This window comes from Condylostylus longicornis, unplaced genomic scaffold, assembly GCF_029603195.1.
Source record: "Condylostylus longicornis isolate FDR11 unplaced genomic scaffold, ASM2960319v2 ptg000044l, whole genome shotgun sequence".
NCBI classification, from domain to species: Eukaryota; Metazoa; Arthropoda; class Insecta; order Diptera; family Dolichopodidae; genus Condylostylus; species Condylostylus longicornis.
Window position 1 is genome coordinate 3,113,256 of NW_026578013.1, and position 23,175 is coordinate 3,136,430.

The window sequence follows — 23,175 nt, forward strand, 5'->3', positions numbered from 1 at the left end:
TAATATCAAGTTGATCTACCGTTTACTTAAATATATTCAAATGCATACTTTATATATACGGAAATGTCAAATTATTTCATTATACATATATTATAATATTACAAGTAGGTTTGAATAACGTTATGTATAAATAAATATACATGCGTACATACATACATGTGTATGTACACATTATATAAATAGTATTAAATGATCAAATTAGAAAAATATTTAATTTTAATTGATTACTTCAAGTCTTTAAAACAAAATAATTTTTACATACACTATTATAAATTTATTATGAACTTAATTAATTTATAATAATGAAGTGTGCCTTCAAATAATAACCTACAAATCAAATAATTTTATTCTGACATAACATTTGAAATATAAAAAAAATGGTTCAAAATATTTGATTACATCTTTTCCCACTTAATTGTTTCGGTCATAATTTTTGAATTCAAATCTTGGGTCTGTAAGGATTTGTAACAAAAAGATCGTGATTAATTAATCATATACAAAATTAATTTAAATTTAATCTAGTAATAATTTTTTGTTTGAAGTTATATATATGTACATATGTAAGTGTTTATATAAAAAGCACGTAATAATGAAAAATCTATATGAATTCACATACTTAGTTGAACCTTTGTTTTTCTACTTAAAAACTGCTAAGGGTAAGAATAATAATTTTAAAGTAAAATTAATTAAATTTAAAAAACAAAAATAAATATTAACATATAAAATTTTTTCCTAACTGAATTACATATTAAAAAAAAATTTAGATTAGCTATAAAAGATTTTATAAAAATATTTGGCAAGTTGATGTATTTATGTGTGTGTCATCCCACATAGTTTGTATTGAATGAGCGGAGTAACTGTAAGTCAAAGCGATGAGTGGCAAAGGTGAACGATTTCCGTTGTTAACCCAGAACAAGAACGGAACGACAAAATAAATTGAACAATATTTTACATATAATGTCACATACAGATAACGCGACATCACAAATAATGCCAAAAAAAACCGCCAGAGGTTAAATAGGAATTTAGGCTTTTTAGGCAGTGAAATTCGCAGCAGCAACTTTCCTGGGTTTTGGGCAGTATCATCTGAATTCTGACATTTCGCAGCATCTGTTTCCAACTTAATTGAGGATTAATCAAATTGTCAACGTAAAAACAAAGACAAACACTTTTGCCTTCATTCCAAAATTGCAATAATATGCAACAACTGCAGTCCATAATCTGAATTATTGAGTATCAAGAACATATAACTGCTCTTATTGCAGTTTTTTTGAAATTTCTGAAAAAATTCAATTTGAAGCGAATTTATATAGCGTATTGTTTTTATGTAAGTATTACTTTAGTTTGGAATTGATATCCTTCTTGGACGTAAAGGAAAAGCTACCCAAATCGATAAAATATTGTTTGTAAAATGAGTTCAAAGCTTCGATTTTATTTGGAAAACTTACACTTTATCAATAAATTACGCTTTTTCTAATAACATCAGAACTATAAGCGAAGCATATTATGAAACGCCTCAAAATTTTCACAAAAAAAAATTTATCCATAAGAAAACTGTAAAGTGACGAATAAGTCACTTCTTGTTTATAACCACAGAATTATGAAAACAATTACTATACTTAGAGTAATTTTACAATTTTCTTTTAAAGAACGCTAAACAAGAAACATTTAAAAATCTTTTTATCTTATGTAGCGGCACTTTTAATATACTTAGACTGCGGGTTAGATCAAAAAATATTTCATACATTTGAATTTAATAAAATTCTATGAAATCTCTAAAAAAAAAATCTAAGATCTAATTTAAGACATCATTTTGAATAAATAATTTCAAGAAAATAAAAAAATATCAATCTTAATAAATCAAAATTAGTTAGAAATTTTAAAGTTGATTAAATTTGCTTTTTATGTTTTTTAGAATAAGAGCTACGTTTAATATATTCGAAAAAAAAACGTGACTTTTTTTAAATTTATTAATTTTTTTTTAATTTGTATACACCGTTATTATTTTATTAGTTGAATAATAATTAGTAAGTACTACAATAATTGTGAGCAACATTATTTGCGGTTTTGCTTAACACAAAATATGAAAAGCACAATTAGAATTTAGGTTAAAATATGGCAAAATAGAAAAAGAAAATCAATTTTTACAATTATAATGGTTTTTAGAAATATTTGAATGATTAATGCGATTTTTATTTTAATTAGGTTCCTTCAATATTTTAAAACAACACTACGTGCTCAATTTTTTATTTGTATTCTGATAATTTTGATTTTAATAGTGATTTCCTTTTAAGAGCGCCAAGCTTTCAAAATTTATTTGTTACCTAATTTTTTTTCATTTTAAATTAACAGTAGTGAAAATATGATTTTTACTGTACGTATGTCCTAATTTACTAATTTTTATTGCTAGAATAGAATTGTAATCACATATTCTACTAATACCATGTATCATTGCTTGTTATATGATTTCTTAACTAATACGAATTGTATGGTAATTTGTATTTTCTAATTGCATATTTAAACATTATCATTGAAGCTACGAATTTGAATGTTTTAAGTGTTACTTAAATATTTTTTGTATTTTTTGCAGAAATTGGTTTTTATAGTTTATTTTTGTAAAGTAATTTTGGTTTTGATATTAACAAGTATACTAAGACCGTCCACTTAGACACTTGTCTATTCCATTTAGTATAATAAAAATTTTGTTGACAAGTCAATTTAATTTTTTACCCAAAAATTTGACCTATATAAAGCGAATACAATTGCTAGTAAGTTATTTATTCTCCTAATATACAAGAATTTCTTCATTTTAAATATTGAAATTTTATTTTTAACCCAAACTTCAATTTTATTCATAAAAGTATATTTGAAAGAATAGGACACAAGAGCCATTAAAGCATATTTTAAGAAATCAATGGCCAAATATAGCATAGGAGAAAAGTTCACTCCAAAAATTGCTAATTTAAAGAAATTTTTATAAAAAATCTATGTACTTAAATACGCTCACCTCAGGATGTAAAATACAATCACAGAAGCATAAATTACTTCTAACCTAAATATTTTTGATTACAGCCCTTAATAAACAGTATTGTCTTTAAAAAATTTACCTTAATTTATTTTTATTCTATAATATAGTGTACATCCAATTAAAATATCAAAATATTTTAAAATATTCAATTCTCAGGGTAAATAAATAATTTAAATTCTTAAGCATAAAATTCTTCACAATCGTATACATATATATACATAAATTCCCAAATGGATATTATTAAGTTTTTATTATATTCTCGTCTCAACATAAAAATATCAAAAGTTGATCTCTACAATATAACAAAACTATTAAAAATGCACTCAATATACTGTCAAAAGTGCATTTATTTTAAAACAATAACGACATTTAAATTTTACAGACTCTTTATATTTTGTATATAAAATTCATTACATATATGTATATACATACATACATGTACAAATGCATACTTATTTCGATTTCTTAATTATCTAATAAATTCCATTCTTTATTAGTTTTAAAGTATTTTATTATAAATTATGATCAAAATCTAACAACCAATTTATAGAATTATATTGTAATCGAGTATGTCAAGTATATACTCTGTAATCTGCGTATATAGAAAAACTTTTATATAGAAAAATTATTTTATAAGAAAATTTAATAAAATTTCTAAACTAAAAGCATTTAAAATAAAAATTTTATTTCTTTGTTTTTTTTTTTCATTAAAATTTATTATGACACGTGTTAAGTCTTATAACATTTTGTATGAATCTTTAAATTAAAAAATTTACGTAAAAATTAGAAGAATTAACAAACAAAATAAGAAAATTCCATAGAAAAAAATTAAAAAACAAAATTTGTGCCATCATAATTTTGTTCTGATCAATCATAATGCCTATTTTTTTTTTTTTTGGTTCATATTTGAAAGCCTTTTCGAACACTGCGTGTATACGAAGAAGTTATGTTTGGTAAATTAATTTTTTATATTATATATGGGATGTTAAAAATATACATGGCATAGTGAAATATCGCAACCCTTTGCAAAGTCCACAGAAAACAACAAAAGAAAAGAAAATTCCAAATTTATTTGTAAATTTTTTTTTATATTTTATAAAAAAAAATGTTTTTTTTTTTTCAGATGTCAACATTTGATTTATGTGTTAATCAAATGTTACAAACAAGTTTTATAATTAAATTGATTCTTAGAATTAAGTAGTATATAGAAATTTTATTTTAATATAAAATTAATATACAAACAATCGATTGGAATTTTAATAGGATCTGATTTAATTAATTAGATTCCAATGTTAGATTCTAAAAAACTATTAATTTTGATATTTGTCATGGTTTTATTTAAAATCGAAAAATGGCAGTAGTTATTTAATGTTCGATAATGTAAAAGAAAAATATAAAATTAATATAAAATTGTTTAACAAGTTCAATGATATTCAGTGCTGTAATTGAAAGCCTAAAATTATGCAAAATTGAAATTATTTTGACATGTGTGAAACGTAAGCTGCTTACTTTCCCAGAACATCATTAATCTGACGATTATGACAAGCCAATAATTTTTATTTGCAAATAATGGTCATATGCAAATAAAACCATTCTCGTCATCTGATATTATAATTATAATTTATAAGTAAAAATCTCTTTTTTTCTGACTTGTCTTCCTTTACTAAATCAAAATTAGTCATTTTTAACAATTAGTTTTCATAAATGCTCATATTTGTTCATAAAACACATGAATAAATGCAAAAAAAGTCCAAAAATAATAATCACTTGCGTTAGCAACAAAAACTAAAGTTATAACACTAGCGTCAAAAAGTACTGATATTCATACATTATGTGCAAATTCAGTTTTGCAAAAGTGCCTGCACCTAAAACATTCCAGTGCAAATAATGTCAATTTTTAATATTTTATAATTATTAAAATTACTGCAATCATTTAATAATTATACAAAATGTATGATCACACTGATTAAGATTCATCTTAAGTGAAAATTTGTTGTACAAATTTGTGATTAGCAAATACTTTTTGCATTATATAAGCTCAATTCATTTATCGCAATGTATGTATATACATACAAAAAGGGTTTCAATTGTACCAAATTACATAAATCAATTTAATTTACATATCATGTTGGCTACAACAAAATGCAATTTCAATTTTTAATTTATTAGTAATCATTGCACATCGTAAATTTATTTTAGTATCAATTCGAAAAATCACATAAAATTTAAATTCTTATTCGAATCTAAGTATGTAATTATATTCTTAAAGCTAAATTTTTAATAACACATTATTCTAGAATCTAGAAAGCATTTACGCATATTGTAAACGAAAAATATTTTAAACGAATAATCAAATAATATATGTATGTAAGTAATATAAAATAAATTTTATAAATTAAAAATCAATATTGAAAACATATACTTTTAATAATTTTATCAATAACGCAATAATCAATTGGCGGATCCCCTCACTATTTAATGACAAAAAAAAAAAAACTAAACGAAATTAATAAAAAAACCAGCCCGCATTTTTTTAAGTCAATAAACTCTTTTGTTTTCCTATAATTTCATATGTTTATTTTGTTTGTTGCGGGGAGGGATAAAGTGGAATTCAGTGTTATTAAACGCACCACCGTATTTCAAAATTAAAAAAAAAAATAAAAAGGTTCTCTCGTTTTTTCTTCAATCTGCATACTTATATAAATATTTCTTTTTATCGTATATTATGCACTTACAATATTAATGATTTTAAATAAGTAAACATCTCAATTTTATTTGCATTTTGAATATGATTTGTCAAGTTGTCAAAAATTTCATTAATTGTAAATATTTAGAAACAAAATTAAATTGAAATTGAATCTAGATAAAATTTTAAATTAAGAAATTAATTAACTATATTTTCGATAAAAGGACTGTATTTTTTGCAATAAATTTCCCAAAAAGTATAACATACTTATGATTCTAGCTCTGGAATCAAGAGTAAATAGTGATATATTAGAATCTGTCAAAATAAATTTTCAACAACAGTCTATGATAATTATAATGTGCTATGGATTAAAATTCCATAGTTTGAGTAAGTTGGACGGACGGCAAGAAAGTAAAAAAAATTTCATTCAATTTAATTTTTTAACAGTATTTATGTAAACAAATAGATTTTTTTCATGTTTGTTTTTTCTGTTTTATTCCATTACAAATATACTTAATGTTTATTGTCAATAAATGCAGTTGACAATTTAATAATGCATTGTAATAGCTATGACGTGTTGAAAGCGCGAATCTATATTGAATTTTTTCATTGGTTTTTATTTTCATTTTCAAAATTGTATCCGATAGATAAGGAAAAATAAATAAGATATTGTATTAAAAATATTTTAACAATTTTATTCAATTTTTTTTTTATATACAATTGATTTTGTAATGTACACTTATACTTGCTTAATAAGTTGAAATTATGTGCTTTATATTTATTTAGTTTCGGATTTTGTTTATAATTATGACGTCAAATGGAAGATATTTACGAGTACTTTATTGTGTACTAATTAAATTTAATAATTACTTTTAAAGTTACTATAAGACTTGTCTATAAAATAAGATTTTTAATTTAGTACGCTAAAATTTTTATAAAATTTATTAATTTTGCATTTAATGTAAGTGTGTACATATTTGGAAAAATATTAGGCATATAGAAAGATATGCAAATTTCAAAAGTTTAAAAATTTTTCAAATTTTTAAATTTAATATTTTTTATTCAAATATTTTTTGTTAATAAAATTTTTATTTACCGCATATAATATTTAATTAAAGTTGAATGAAATCAATAAATTTTTAAAATAAAAAAATCATAATAAATTAAAATTTTTAAGCAATTTAAATTTATTTTTAAAATTGTTAGGGCCTGATCGTCTTTCTCGCTATTTTACTCGAAAAGTGAGAAGAAAGTAAGTTACTATCATATACTTATATAATGTATTTTTAGAGTGAGAAGACTTATTTGATAATGCGTATCTCGTTTTTTCTAAAATATAGTTGTAAGTGAGATGTTCAGTTGATAATTTGAGAAAAAACGCAAAAATCAAATTGAAATAAAGTTGGGTCAAACCAATGGTTTGTATTGTAGTACTTTCAACAAGTGAAAATACTGCTTTTAAACACTGTCTATGTATACCTACCAAATCATTAAAATTATTTTCATTCATATATGAAACCATTTCTAGGATTGCATATATTTAGGATGAACGATTTATGCAGTCTTTGAAATAAAGCAAAAATTAATATAAAGTGGGGTTAACATAATGCTCGATTTTAAGGGTTAATTGTGTGAGTTAAGAAAAATAATTATATTTTTTAATGTTATGGAATTTACCGTTTGCTTTTTGCGTTTATAGAAATTTGAAAAAGCTTGTGGTTTCGAAAATATAAGGCGTCAACAATTCAAATTTTACAAATTTCAAGATGCGATAACTTGAGAGGGGGTTGAGTTGGAAAAAAATTTTCTTCTAATTAAATAAAGTATTTATTAGTGTCTAAAAACTGCTGAAATTTCAGGGTCCTACAACCTGAGGTCCAGAAGAAAAACGACATCAAAAATTTGAAAAAAACGGATATTAGATAACGGTAAATTTAAGCGGTCATTTTGTTTTTTTAAATTTTGACTATAGTATACCGCGATAGGAAAAGCAAGCCACTGCCTTTCTGCGTTTGCAAAATTTGAAAAAAGCGTTTCAATCAATATTTTTGATTTAAATAATATTGAATATTTAATAACTATGATATAATAATATAAATGTGCTTGTATACCTAATTCAAATTACATTAATTTGTTGAAAATAAAAATACCGCGACGCGAATATTTGAAATCATTCATTAATTACGAATATATTCATATACGTATATACAAACTTATAATATATTGAAATAAATTCCGTTAAACATTATGTATATGTATGAAAAGCAAATGATTTTGATACCGGCAACAATTTTATATAATAAATTTATTTGTAATACTTATAATAACATATGTGCCCTCATTCCAAAAAAAAAGATACAGATATTCTATTATTTTCGCTATATTGGGAATTTAATAAATGTGATAATTGAAACAATTATCGAAATTTATTATATAGACATTATTATATAATTAAAACATAATTAGCAATATGGTTTTTTAATCAAGAAAATTGAAAAAAAATAATTGAACTCCAAAAATAATATTATCTCTTTGTATAAGACTTATTCAGTCACACAATTATATAAAAATAAAATTAAATAATAATTATCCCTGAGACACCCTCTTTAAAAAAGGTTGATAAATTACTTATATTTGTTGTAATTATATAGTATTACCTAAATAATACATTATGCATATATTTCAGGCATATTACCATTCTACGTATAGATGTAGATAATGCATTCTTAAACGTACATTATGCGTAAATAATGCATTCTTTACAAACCAAAAGTATACTCATGTGAATTTCTTAAATACTTTGTGAGTAAAGGGGAGTGGAATTGTATATAAAAAATAAAAATAATTAATAATAAATGAAAATAAATTTAAACTCGCGTATAAAATTCTTAAATTGGTATTGAAAAGAAAAAACAATGAAAAGGGAAAAATTTTTATACCTAAATAAAAAGGAACCGGCCGAGCTATTTAGCTATTTATTCATAATTAAAATCATGTATTAAAATTTTAAATTCTATTGTAATTATTGACATAATCATTTTAATTAATATTCATAATCTTTAAAAATCATGATAAAATTCAATATTTTTTGTCTTTTTCTCTCTTTTTTTTCCCATTTCTAATTCAAATTCAAATATTTTCAATAATCTTCGAAAGAAAAAATTTTCATGAAAATTTTTTTGTTGAATATAAATGCCACTTGTCCATATAATAAATCATTAAGAAATTAAAAATAACTTTTAAAGAATTTTTTAAATATTTCTAGCAAAGGGGTCATATTTCAAAAAAAAAAAAATCGTCATTTTAAATATTTTTGTCAAAAATAAGATCATTCATTTGAATAACTTTGATATTTTCTTTAATTTTTGGTACATTTCTTTAAAAACAATTTGACAAAATTTTCTCTGTACTATTTGTCCGTCTGTGCTGGAATTTTGTTAAAATAGCCCGATTTATAGTTATATAGCTTGTAAAGTTAGTAAAGATGTAAGTTTTAACTAAATGATTCAGTAAAGAGTATAATACTATATATCAAGGTTTAGGGTATCAAAAATGGGTAAAATTTTTGTTTTGCAGCTAGTTGCCAAATCTCAACGGTTTCCGAGATACAGGTATTTTCACGAAATTTTTACTTGCCCAAGCTTTTTCGCTTATAACTTCCCTTCTAAAAAAAATAGCAACTTCCAATGAACTCTTACTGAAAGGAGTAGTAAAGAACTTAAAAGCTACATATTACTTAATTTTGTATTTTATGTACTTTCTGTTACCAAGCATTCGAACTTTGAAAAATATCAAATTTGTCCCTTTTTTTATTTTTCTCTTTATTATTTTTATTTTTCTTATTTTTCTATTTAATTTCGTAAGAAATTTTTTGAAATTTTAAAATATTTTTAATAGAATTTTATTTAGTTGCTTAATCTTTAATTTAAGTCATTAAATGTTAAAAAATCTTTAATGGTACAGGATGTATACTGTACAAAAACTATTTCTATGTCAAGATTTTAAGGGCCCTAGTAAAATGTAAAAAATTAAAATTTGTACTTATTGTTAATTTTTATTGATTTAAGGTGCGTAACAGTAGTCACACTAAAATGCATTTGATATTTATTTTAATAAAAATCTGAATTTTAAGATTTCTATTGGAATACAATAAATTTTATAATAAATTCCTCTTGGATTTATTTTTGTCCAACTTTTTACTACAAACGCTCAGTTGTTAAATGATATATTATATATATATACACATATTTTGTATATATATTTAATATACAATTATTTATTATTCTATTTGAATGAACATTTTAGCAAAATCTACATTCATTTTAGAAATTTTGAAATTTTTATAAAATAATTTCTTAGTTTTAAAAAAATTTCGTAGGAAATTATCTGGTTAGAGAAAAATAAAAAAATTTAAAAAAGGAAAAGGCTTGGTATTCCAAAAGTACGTAAAATACTAGCACTTTCCAAAACTGTTTATTTGAAGTCTCTATATTTTTCGGAATAAAAGCAAAAAACTTGCGCAAGTAGAAATTTCGTAAAAATTATTCAAAATCCTTGAACGTCGAAATCCTTTGAGATTTGACACCTAGTTCTGAACAAAAATTTTGCCTATTTTTGATACATTAAGTGATGGTATATGTTAAATTAGTAATTATTGAACCACCCTGTATATTTTACAATTACTTATTAGGTTTAATTTCATTTTCACTTTATCTTAAAAGAATTTCACAATTAAGATTATGTCTTTTGTAATGATAACGTGCTAGTGAATTACTTTTAATTCAAATATTACAAAATAAATTATTATGGTAACATTAAAATTTATTTACATATATTTATGTACATTATGACGTAATTTATGTAAACAAATTTAATATTATTGCATATTATTTTTATCTTAAATTTTATATTTTTATTATACAAATTATTTAAAAAAAAATTTAATGATTAAGAAAAATTTTATCAGAATAGCGTTTTTATTAAAAAGTGCGATAACAGAGTTAGTATGTTACTTGATATAATTACATTAAAATAATTACATGAGTACAATTATTTAAAATTAAAAAAATTCTACTTAAGTTAAATCATAATTGGAAAAAAAAATTAATTATTTTAAATAATTTCACATGAATTTTATAAAAAACAATAATTATTCATTGGGTTAACATGCTAAAATAATAATTTATGTTGATATTTGTATGCAGACCTATATTATAGACCTAAATTGAATATTTCGTGATTTAAAAATGAGTTCGCCATTTAATATTTTGAAGTGCTTATAAAAGTATAACAATAATTTTTTGAAAAAAAACCAAAATTTTCTTGGTAATTATGAAAAATTATATTTTTAAATGTGATATTTTGTTTTTTAAGTTTTAAATCACGAAAACGATAATTAAAATAATAAGGATACTTAAAATATACGAACATAATTTTCCCTTTGCATTTATACTTGTACATACCACACCTTTGTATATTATATATTTGCTCTATAGCTCAAAATAAATTCACTTGTGGTCTAGTTAGTAAGTTTACATATAAGAATAATTACAAAATTTATGTACATGAATGGAGGAAAAAAGACAAAATAATAAATTAAATTTCTTAAAAATTTTTCAGTTTTTTTTTTGTTTTCGTAACATAAATGAATTATTATGGGAAAATAATTCGTGCATGTTTTAAATGTGATCCTTTTTCATGTAACATGCTAAGCAGATAAAGGTGCATTTTTTATATATGTACATAAGGATACACAATTCTGATGGTAATTATATGTGTATACAACATATAGCTATTTTAAAAACAATTATTTTACTTGTATACTCATGCCATATTTTATGCTAGTTTCCCCCAAATTTAATTTCATTCTTTCCTCCATGTCTAAATGAATTGAATTGCTTTTTTTTTATAATTTATCTTAAAAAAAAAAAATAAATTACATATTGTAACAATTTATTTGAGTCGTTAATTTTAAAGAGCTAATTTGACAGTGAACTAATTTGTCAATTACCTACATACTTATTATAACTATTACAAATATATATCATATATCCTGTAGAGAGAATAATAAAGAAAAAATTAATCTTCCTCTAAGAAAACTACATAAACAAAATGTTCATGTTTACGTTATACGTTATAAGTATATAATGAAAGGCAATTATAATTGTAGACATGTTACTGTCATTTATAATAAACAAAATATATACATATGTACGTGTGTATAATAGAAAAAAAAAACTAAATAGAAAGGACACGCAGATATGATAGAAGTGATTTAATAAAATTTCATATGGTTTGTTTTTGTTTTTGGTCATGATCTAATTATTTTTTTTTTTTTTTTGGGAAAAGAGAAGGTCGACATAATAATTTTTAGTGTAAATAATAATAAATGTTTAATACATTAATTAAATCACGTGTTAAAAATAATATACACACAAACACATATTTAAACATACTCGCAGTATAACAAGGCGAAATCGTCTAATTTTACTGCCTATGTCTAAGATATTCAAAGTCTATCAAAATTTAATACAATTCGGAGAATTCTAAAGCAGTTATTAAATTAAGGTTAGAAAAACGTATGTATCGAAAAATTTTTAGCAAAATTGATTTTTAGAATTCTAAAATTTCAAAAGTTTTAACAAGTTCAAATTAAAACGTTTTTGTCGATTTTAACAGACTGAATTATAACCCACTATGAAATTTATTTTTCAGGGTCGTATAACTGCTACTCAAATATTTCAAGCCATTCCACAAAACTTTTTAGCATATATAAGTATTTGTAATACAATTAGACGAATGACTACCAATTTTCATGTAGTTAATCTCATTACTTTTTAAATTTAGCTTCTTCATTACAAATATTTAAAATTAGCTTCTAGAGTTGCATGACAGTTACTCGAACCCGTTGTCAAAATTGGTCCAATTATATTAGTATGATTCCTTGGCAGAAAAGAAACGATTTCTGAACGTTTTTGGGGTATTTGCATTATTTGCCTTTGGATTATTGTTCGATCGGAGGGGGATCCCTTCGAATATAAATTAACATATATTTTTATACTAAGCAGGAATATATATACATATTTAATTCGCAGATGACTCTTTCAAGGCAGTGCAGTTGGCAAATAAAATCCAAAAATAATATACCCTTCACTAAGATGTAGAGTATAAAAATATAAAAGTACATACTATATGGTCACTTATAAGAATTTATAATTTTAAATCAAAAGATTAGTAATTGACAACAAAACATAAAAATGAAACTTTAAAGGTAACATAGGTCCTTTTACATCATAGATTTTGTAATTACATTAAATTGTGTTTTTGGAAATTTAATTTGTAATTAATTTTGTGTTTAGTTTTATTATTTAAATATTTTCAGTATTTTATGAAGGTTGTTTTTTGTATGATTAAGTCAATTTTTAATAATAAAATTTCTTATATCTTATTAATTAAGGTACGCTTACAAAGGACGTTTTAGCGAAAAAAAAACAAAGATGTGGTGTAGAAATTATTGTAGATCATTTCTTGTACATTGTAACATAGGACAATTTTTAAGGACTCGTTCAAATATTATCACATGAACTGCAGTAATTAATCTCGTTTCAGCTCTTAAATTGTTCTAACTCTATTAGACAACTTTTCAGGTTTTTTTTTGTAAAAGTAAAGTCTATGTAAATAAGCCAATAAAAATATCCCATAGATTTTGGTTAATTAACAGTTTTGAGTGAACTCTGTTAAAATTTTTTTTCATATATAAAGCGTGATTCAGAGGTATCAAAGAGCTTTAACAAAGGTATACAATAACATATACCATTAGTTAAAGGATCGAAAATGGGTAAAGTAATCGTTCCGGACTTATAGTGCCATATCTCAAGGGTTTCCGAGTTCCAGGGATTTTAACGAATTTTCAAAAAGTTTTTACTTATCCAAGTTTTTTTTGATTATAACTTCGGAGCTGAAAAAGATATAATGCTTAGTATTGCAAAGGTACATAAAATTCAGAATCAAGCAGCATGTCTATTTTAAGCCCTTTACTTAAGGTCTTTCAGAAACTGTTTGTTTGAAGTTCCTATCATTTTCAGAATGGAAGTTATAATCCACAAACCTTGAATAAGTAAAAATTTCATGAAAATTCGTTAAAATCTCTGCAACTCGGAAGCTCTTGAAATTTGGCAACCACTCTGGAACAGAAGTTTTACCCATTTTCGATTTTCTAACCAATGGTATATGTTGTTGTATAACTTTCAGAATCACCCTGTATATGGGATCAGTTATGCTTGGCAATTTATTGTGTATTTTCTTTAAAGAATTATATAGTGTTCAATAAATTAAAGTTTTATTTGTCTTTCATTAATCGTTACTTTAATAAGTATGTATAGAGTACATATAGGCACATCTTTATTGGAAAATTTTTTATATTCTAATTTTTATAACCTAATTATTTTTGAATTTAAAATTTTTTCCTAAAACTATCAATATGAGAAACAAATAAAATAAAAACCTAAAGTCTTTATGGCTAATTATTTATTACGCCTAATAATACAGTTATATATACATATGTACATATAATTATACATACATTTATACATATCTAATTCAAAATAATGTTATTAGGTCAATAAAGTAAAAGTAAACGACTAAACGTGGTGGTTTTTTTTCACTATTATACTGTTATACTGCCACAGTATGTATAAAAATAATAGAATTTAATTTTATTTGCATAATATCAGTATTGTATAAATAATGTATATATATTTATATGCGTGTACCTATATGAATATACACACATAAGGGCAAGTATATGAGTACACAAAACATAACTATTAATTTTTATTTATTTTCTTTCTTTCCTCTACTATTCCAATATTTTATTCGAATGAAAATAGTATATGAACGTAAGCAGGTATGTATGTATGTATATAATCAGACGTATAATGCCAATCCCAAGAAATTTAAATCAAAAAGGAAATCTATGTATTATTTTTTTTTTTTTATTAAAACTCCACATAGTATCAAATTTTTAATTATACCTTTAAAAAACATGAAAAGAACGCGAAAATATTAAAAATTTTAAAAACATGGAAAAACAAGGATAAAATTTCCACGGAAACAATTTGATTTTTAAGTAAAAAAATTTTAAAGTCTTTCCTTTAAGAAAAAAAGCACTAAAATATTTAAGGATTTCTCTGACTTTTTAATGGACTCCTATACTATATACGTACATTACATTCGAGAAACAGGCCCGGTTTAAGGGGTAGGCTATTCACTTTAGCTTTTGAGATTATGAAGTGTATAGTTTTCTCAAATCAATTTTTACAAATCAAAAATAGTCATTTAAAATTTTAGAATTTAACAGCTGAAAGAATCGGTTTTAATTTATACAAATTTGTGATCACCCTATCATCAGTGAAAAAGGCCTAACACACTACTGCGAACAACGACCAAAAAGAAAATTACTAACATCGTTTCCGCTACCGCGACCATTTTTTGTAGTACGATAAAGAAATTTATAAACACCATTTTGACAAATGTCTAAAAATCAGAAAAGTCAAATTGCAGTGTTAAAATTTTTCTTGATTTATTTAAAATGACCATCAGTTTCTCAAAATAATTAAAATATATTCAAAGAGTGATTGATGAGACAATTTTTGAATAGCTCTTTGTAAGGTGGTAGGAAGTGTCTGCCAAAACAATTTTGTCGTTTATTTTTGTCATTAATTTTTGACTGCAAAAAACCGTATTCAAAAAAGACTTAAAAATATTATGGCAGTGAGAATGTTAAACTGAATGTATAACAGTTTTCAATTTTTAACGAAATTTATTTTTAATCATGATGCATAGATGCACTTTACCCGAATTTCGTTTTAAAATGAGTTTAACCGGAATAAAATAAATAAAATAAAGGTTTAAAATTAGATCCTTAGTATTTTAGTTTTATGTTGTTAATAAATTTAAAAACCACTGTAAGTTTTGAACGCCACCTACACTAGTGAAATTTTCTTAAGGCCGAACCTGTTAAGAACACTGAAAATATTCCTTTTCAATGTACATGGTGTTTCGTGTAGGAAAAAAAATTAAAATTTTAATATTATGGGAAATTTGTATTTTATGAGCAACTATTTGTGATCATATACTCGAAAGTAATACATACTTACTGGTTTAAATGAACTATATATGCGTCTTTCATTGCACACACCATCATAGTTATGTACTACAACATCATGTCTATAAAACGTTAACTATATATTTCATAGCTAACAATACTTAGTTGTTTGGGAGGAAAACAGCACAACGTATTTGAAAATGTGTTGAAAAATTAATTGTAAAATTATGAATTGAATTTTGACAACAAAATTATAAAAATGAGTAAAAAATCTACAATAACATGAGTATATAATTGCTCACTATACTTCGTGACTCTCAACTCATATCATAGACATAGAGTATTTGACTTTTTCAGCAGCATAATTCCAATAGCTGAATAAAGTAGATTGCAAAGTTTGCATTTGAGTAAATGGGAATTTTTGGCATCTATATAAATATGCCAAACGGAAAGCCACTGAATTCTGTATCAATTTATCTTTAAAATGAACACATTTATATTTTTGATAAATCACTCTGTATTCTATTGTCAAATAAATTCTAAACATACATACGTTATTCATACTATATGTATGTGTACATGCTGTGCTATACACTTAGAATTTCTTTCCTCACTTTTTCTTTTATTTTCTTTTTGTCCTTTAATATTTTTGGGTGGAGATTTTTGACTCGTGTTGATATGATCACCTGATGTGAAAGAAAATTTGCATGTTAAATTTAAATACATGACCTAAGACATGATAACAAATAAAAAAAAAAAATTAAGTGGAAGGATAAGCGCCTTTGTTTATTTAAATGAAAAGAAAATAGAGAAAAAAGAAATCGAATATAATCGAATTCAAAGGATTTACGAGAATGTGTTTTTCTCGTATTCCCTATACAGAGTGATTTATTTTAGGTATTTATGTACAATATAAATTCAATAATTGAATAGGAAAGTAAAAGAAAAATTTTAAGAAAAATGAAATTTCAAAAAATTTTCAAATATATTTTTAAGGTCATCGAGCTTTATTTGGAAAATGACACGGAGATTGAGTGTCGCTTCTAATGAGAAGATTCGAATACTAATAAACTCTAACCCTTACAAACTCTTCACTATTTTATTTTCCGTTCTCGCTAAATGATGACAATTTTGCTATGTAATCTGATAGTTTCATTCTGTGCGCCTAAATAAAGATTGTTTTAGCTCTTTCATGCAAAATTAATTTACATCATAATTGACGTCTGATCTAAGCAATTCGTCTAATATTATATTTATATCGAATCGAATTTATTCAGGTTCCAATCGAATTCATATTTGATAAGGAAAAAATTCAAATTTTTCCTTTTAATTCTTTTTCATGTAAGTAATTATTTTTCCTCAGTTGTTCGTGTAAATTTTTAAATATCATCAATATTAATGAATCACTCTTTAATAAAGGAATTTTTTATTTAATTTAAATATATTATTAATATTAATTATAAAATAGAATTAGTGAGATGCGTCTAATATCTACAAAATATACTTATACACGCCATTATTGAACAAAATTTTCATTTGGTCATTTAATAAAGTTCGTTACCCTTACTCTTACAACTTTAAATATTATATTATCAACACATTAAACCTTTCAATATAATTATACTTTAAGAATTTTGTATCCCATTAAGAAATTTTTGATATCTACATATATTGAAATTTTCATTTAAAAGGCTTATAAAATTGTACGACTATTGAATTTTCTTCATAAATTAATACCATACGTAATATTATATATATATGAAGAAGAAAATTTCAAGGATAAAATATTTCGAGGATAGTCTATATTAGTACTAAAATATTTTAACATTCCCATATTATACTTATATACAATTCAATTATTGTACAAGATGAACTTTATAAATTTTTGTCACGAATTGAAAATTTCTTTAAAGATAGTAGGTACATATATTATATCAAAAGTAAGCAGAATAAACTATTCAGGTCATAATTCAATAAAAAGATTTAAATTTTGATTTTTTATTAAAAAATTTAAGAAGACGCGTTCTTAAAGAAATTAATTTTCTTTAATAAGGTTCATAATTTAGAATTTTATTAATAAATGCAAAATTGTTATTATCTAGATAATGCAATGCAGAGGCTATATACAATAACATTTCCAACTGTTCTGAACCCTAGCTACTCGTATTGAAAATAATAAGAATGAAATTTAGATTACAGTTGAAAGTTAAATATGTTATAATTTTAACGTAATTAGTGTATTAACAATTAGCAGTAGTTTTCAAACAAAATTTTATAAAAAAAAATTATTTAAATTTTATTTGAAATGAATATCTCAATACTTGATCATTGTATTTTAGTAGACACTGGTTGAATTCGCGTTTGCAGTTCGAACAAAGATCTGCAATAGTAGCAGATATTTGTAGTTTGTTGCAAAAATCATTCCGTTTTTGTTGGTAGAAATTCAAAAGATCTTTTGTCAAATCGAGAGCAAAAAATTTTTTTCTTCTTTATATTTATAACCTTAATTAGTAGAAAACTCAATTAGTAAAGAATATAAATCAAACTTTTTGACAATAGAGTTTTTGTTGGCAGCGCTGCTTTAGTAATTCAATTGTGGAGTTTTAACTTATAAGATCTTTCGCAGTCAGAACTGCAAACGCGAATTCAACCACGATCTATGTGAAAATTTATATACGAGTATTTCCAAAAAAAAAAAAACCTACAATAAATTGCATTAAAAAGAACCTTGCTCAATTCATCTTAAAAATCAGAAGAAATTATTAAATTTCTAAGATCTAATAATGCTGAAGCTTAGATTTTTTTTAGGACAACACTTGTTTACATTCCATTTCCCTCTTTCCAGTCAATTCAAGGATACAGAAAGAATATACTAGTTTCTGATCATGTTCCTATTATTTTAAAAAGTTGGATGTAGTTTGTCAGAATTCAAATTAATTTTGAAAAAAATTTTCAATAAATTTTTAAAATTTATTTTCAAAGTTTTTCAATAGATTTTCTAGAGTTCAATGCTAAAAATATTTTTCTTTATAATACATAAATCGTTCATGATTTCTAATTTTAATTTTCAAATAATTTTATTTTTATTTATTCTATAATTTTAACCATAATTTCAGTAATAATCTTTTATGATCAATTCTTAATCAATTATATCAATTATGTATTTTATAAGAACAAAAAAAAAAAAAATGGAGGAAAAACTATTTTTTGCGTCAAGCATTTGGAAAATTTCCAACTAATAAAATTGTCTTTCAAAATTTTGTAATGAATAAAATTATAAAATAATAAACTAAAATTATTATCAACACATTATAAATAAATTTAAGGTTAAAGAAAGCATAAATAAATTATGAAAATTTTGGAATAAATTCAGGACTTTTAATAGGTACCAAGAACAATTTTATAAAATATTTAAAAAAAAATGAAAGATATTTTTAATAGCACGTGTGTTATGTGCTGCAAGCTGTAATATTATATTGGAGCAGTATAACATGTAACTTCGGAAATGGAGTAATGTAGTATTGCCGAAACAATTTAGCAATCAAAAAATACAAATTGCATTAGGCATTAACACTTCACTATTAATTTTACCCCGGGCGGAAATTCTGCAATCTTCCAATTTATTTGGTGAAATGTTATGATCAAATTTTAAAGTGTAAACTCAATATTTTTTATTTCTCCTATCGTTTTATGTGTAGTGTCTTTCAGTTTAATTAAGTTTGCATCGCTAATATTATTCAGTAATTTATCAATTCTTTAAAATAATACAATTTCCTTAATATATTTTATTTTATATTCTATACCGAGTGTTTCAAATAAGGTGACAAATAATTTCAGGAATGATTCTTTTTTCAATTTCCAGCAAAATATTTTTTTTTTAATATATCATATAGATTAACTTTAAGTTATAATGAGAGCTAAAATTTAAACCCATATAACATTTTCCTCTATCTCTTATAGTTTTGCCAGTAAAACATATTAAATGTGTTTTAAAGACATGTGTAAAATTCATAAAAAAAATTTAACACCGATTTTCGAGAAAATTCGAGTTTTTTAAAAAAAATTCCAGAAAAAAACTGGCTTTGGCGAGTTTTATCACGTAAACTATGGCTCAAATCTAATTGATTGCAGCACCGATAAATAAAGAGATTGCAGAACCAATAAACCTGTAAAAAAAGCTCTTAATGGTTACTCTATAAGGCACGGTCCCAAAGTTATAAGAATTTATTTATAAGCAGGAAATATCTGGTACCTTTTTTTTCAACATTCTGTACCTCGAAAACGAATATATCTGCATCTACATCCACTTTACCGCCTTGCAATCATACGATTTTTAGCTGGAAATTGATCAAAAAGTCATGGCTGAAATTATTTGCCACCTAATGCTAAACACCCTGTGATATGTGATGTGAACAAAAAGTTTGTAAATAATGTTGATTTAAATGCAGTTGTTGATTTAAATGCAATTAATGAAATTAATTATTGATCAATAAATCAAATGAAATAATAAATATTAAATTGAAAATAAAAGAAATAATTAATTTTAATTAAATACATGCGAGTATGTTTATACGAAATTATAATGCATGTAATATAAAACATAATTTTATTATATGAATTTCAATTCGAATTTGCTGAATTCGTTGAATTATAATTGGACCTTTAACTGTTGCAGATGACTGCATAGTATTAAGGCAATTTTCAATATTAAATTCAAAATTTTAATATAACTATTCTGACTTATGTTTTCGTTAAGATTTTCGTTATATTATGCCATGTGGGTGCGTATGTTGTATGCTGCATACTCACTCGCATACATATATAATTGTGCAATGTTTACATATGTTCTGCAATAATTCAATAATTATTTACATACATATAACAATCTATTGTGTATTCTTATTTTGAATTTATTTTTAAAATTAAATTTTTATATTATTTATGCCTTTCATATTAATGAAATTTAAAAATTCGTTGTTGGAAAGAATTCAACTTGCAATAAATTTTATAAATTTATAATATTTTCTGTTTCAACTAAAATGTTTGCCGAAAGAGTATAGAGGATCAACCCAACTCACATTACAATAGAAAAAAAGCATATTATTAAGATTTGAAAACCAGTTTCTTTTCGAATTCATTTTTGTATATGTACATTATCTTGTCCTTATAAGGGACCGTACAAATAAGTATAATTAAAGCAGAATAATGGAATCAAAAATTGTTATATTCTTATTTTCAATAATACGGTTTACTTTATTTTATTAAGCTAATTAACTCGTATTGATTAAGTGATCTAGACTCAAAAGATTAAAAAAAAATAAGTAATAACATTTTTGGTTTTAATTTTCTACCAATGATTGTGGTTTTTATTATTTTACTTTGAAAATAGGTCATAAATTTTATTACCAACTTTTACTGTTATTTAAATTAATATTATTAATTATAATATTAAAAAGTGTGTTACTAGAATATTTTCAATAATTAATTATATTATGGCATTAATGCATCACTCTTTATCATAGCACACAAAAATAATGTAAACAGTAGTTTAGGAGCGTTCCTAATCTTATTTTTTTAATGCAATCACAAAAAAATTTAACACTAATTTTATTATTAAATAAAACAAATAAAAAAAAAAACATTAATAGAAACAATTACAATACATTTTCTTACTTTTTACATTTTATTAATTAAAATATTTTTAATTTTTTTTTCAGATTTTCTTCAATTAAAAAAAAAAATCAAACTGTGGAAATGAAATTTTTATGGTCTGCGCTGATATTTGCAGCGCTACATTGCAATATTATTGTATTTGGACAAGAAACATATAATAGTGAAAATGATAATTGTTGTGAAGAGTATTGTTATTCAAAAGATCCGGATAAATCACAAACACGGCAATATGCAACAAAAACAGCTTATGATGTAGCAAAAGGTTCAGATTCAAGTGTTAATTATAAAATTGCTGGTAAGCTTATACACACATACATGTACATACATATTTCTAAGCAAATTATTATTAAAAAATTTTATTAAAAAATATATTTTTTTAGGTTGTATTCAAGAAAAAGTTTGGATAATGATTCGGCATGGTGCTAGATGGCCAACTGTAAAAGATATTCAAGAAATGAGAAATCTTGAAGATGTAAATATTTAGTAAACCAATTGCTAATGATCAAAATGTTTTAAAAATTAAATATTATGTTTCCAAAAACAGGTGAAAATAAACAGAAAACGTATAAGTATTTTCTTATTAATAAAAATGATCGTAAATTAAATTTATGTACATGGCTGCGTAAAATTTTTTTTAAAAATTCATGAAAAATTTTATTTATCGATGAGGCGCAGAACGTGTTTAATTTAATAGGATTACGCTTCTTATGAAAATATCGAAACCCAGACAATAAAATTTATTTTACAAATTGATTCTAAGAATTGAGAAATTAAATTACACAAATATTAAAACAATAAATGTCCATATAATATTTTTCATTAAGGCACAATTTCAATAATTTATAAGAAATGTTCATTTACTTTTCTGCACCTCTTTTTGGATTCACTTCTGCTTCTGTATTTATTAATTTAAATAGTAAAATAATTTCATTATTTTAAGTTAAGAGTCGAAGTTATCAGAAATTATGAGGAGAGAAAAACACAACCAAGCACTGGTGCATTATGTATGGATGATAAATTTTCAATAAAAACTTGGAAATTGAGTAAAAACTTAAGTACTGATAGCTTTGCTGAAAAATTAGCTCCTCAAGTAAGAATAAAAAAATTAAAATAATAAAAAATTTATTAAATATGTAAGTGTGAATATTATTTTAAAAGGGTTATCAAGATATGAAATTGATTGCAAGGAATTATAGAAGATTTCTTCCAGAAATATTTGAACCCATTGATGAAAGAAATTTTGATGTAAGTGTACAGCAAATTTTAAATGGTTTATATTAAATTACTTGTTTAATTATTTTTTGTTTTCATTTAATATTATTTTAGTTTCGATACACACCAACGCAAAGAACACAAGAAAGTTTTAAGGCATTTGCAGAAGGTATTTTACAAAGAGCACCAGATGTTGGACCACAACCTGAAGTTGTACGTTTTAATTAAATTTTTTTGTTAATAAACCGAATATAACTATATTTTTCTTTAGTATAAATAATAAATAAAAGCAATAAATTGTATTTTTTTTTAAGGATCCTGTTTTAAATCCCTACGCTGGTTGTGATCGTTGGGAAGAGCAAAATAAAAATGATAAATCGAATAATGCTTCCGAATATAATATATTTATAAATTCCGAAATCATGAAAGATACAGTTAGACGTATTTCAAGACGACTTGGGTAAATATTTT

General features: G+C 23.6%; 1 protein-coding gene across 2 annotated transcripts in view; it reads left to right on the forward strand.

The window, feature by feature from the left end:
- Positions 1–23,175, forward strand: part of LOC129610250 (multiple inositol polyphosphate phosphatase 1) — a 60,101-nt gene that overhangs the window by 35,933 nt on the left and 993 nt on the right. For both annotated transcript variants that reach the window (XM_055522760.1, XM_055522759.1), the window contains exons 2-7: positions 21,537–21,787; positions 21,873–21,964; positions 22,433–22,582; positions 22,651–22,737; positions 22,819–22,917; positions 23,019–23,164. In XM_055522760.1, the coding sequence (XP_055378735.1) occupies positions 21,574–21,787; positions 21,873–21,964; positions 22,433–22,582; positions 22,651–22,737; positions 22,819–22,917; positions 23,019–23,164 (788 nt within the window). In that variant the 5' untranslated portion in view covers positions 21,537–21,573. The remainder of the gene's footprint in view (positions 1–21,536; positions 21,788–21,872; positions 21,965–22,432; positions 22,583–22,650; positions 22,738–22,818; positions 22,918–23,018; positions 23,165–23,175) is intronic.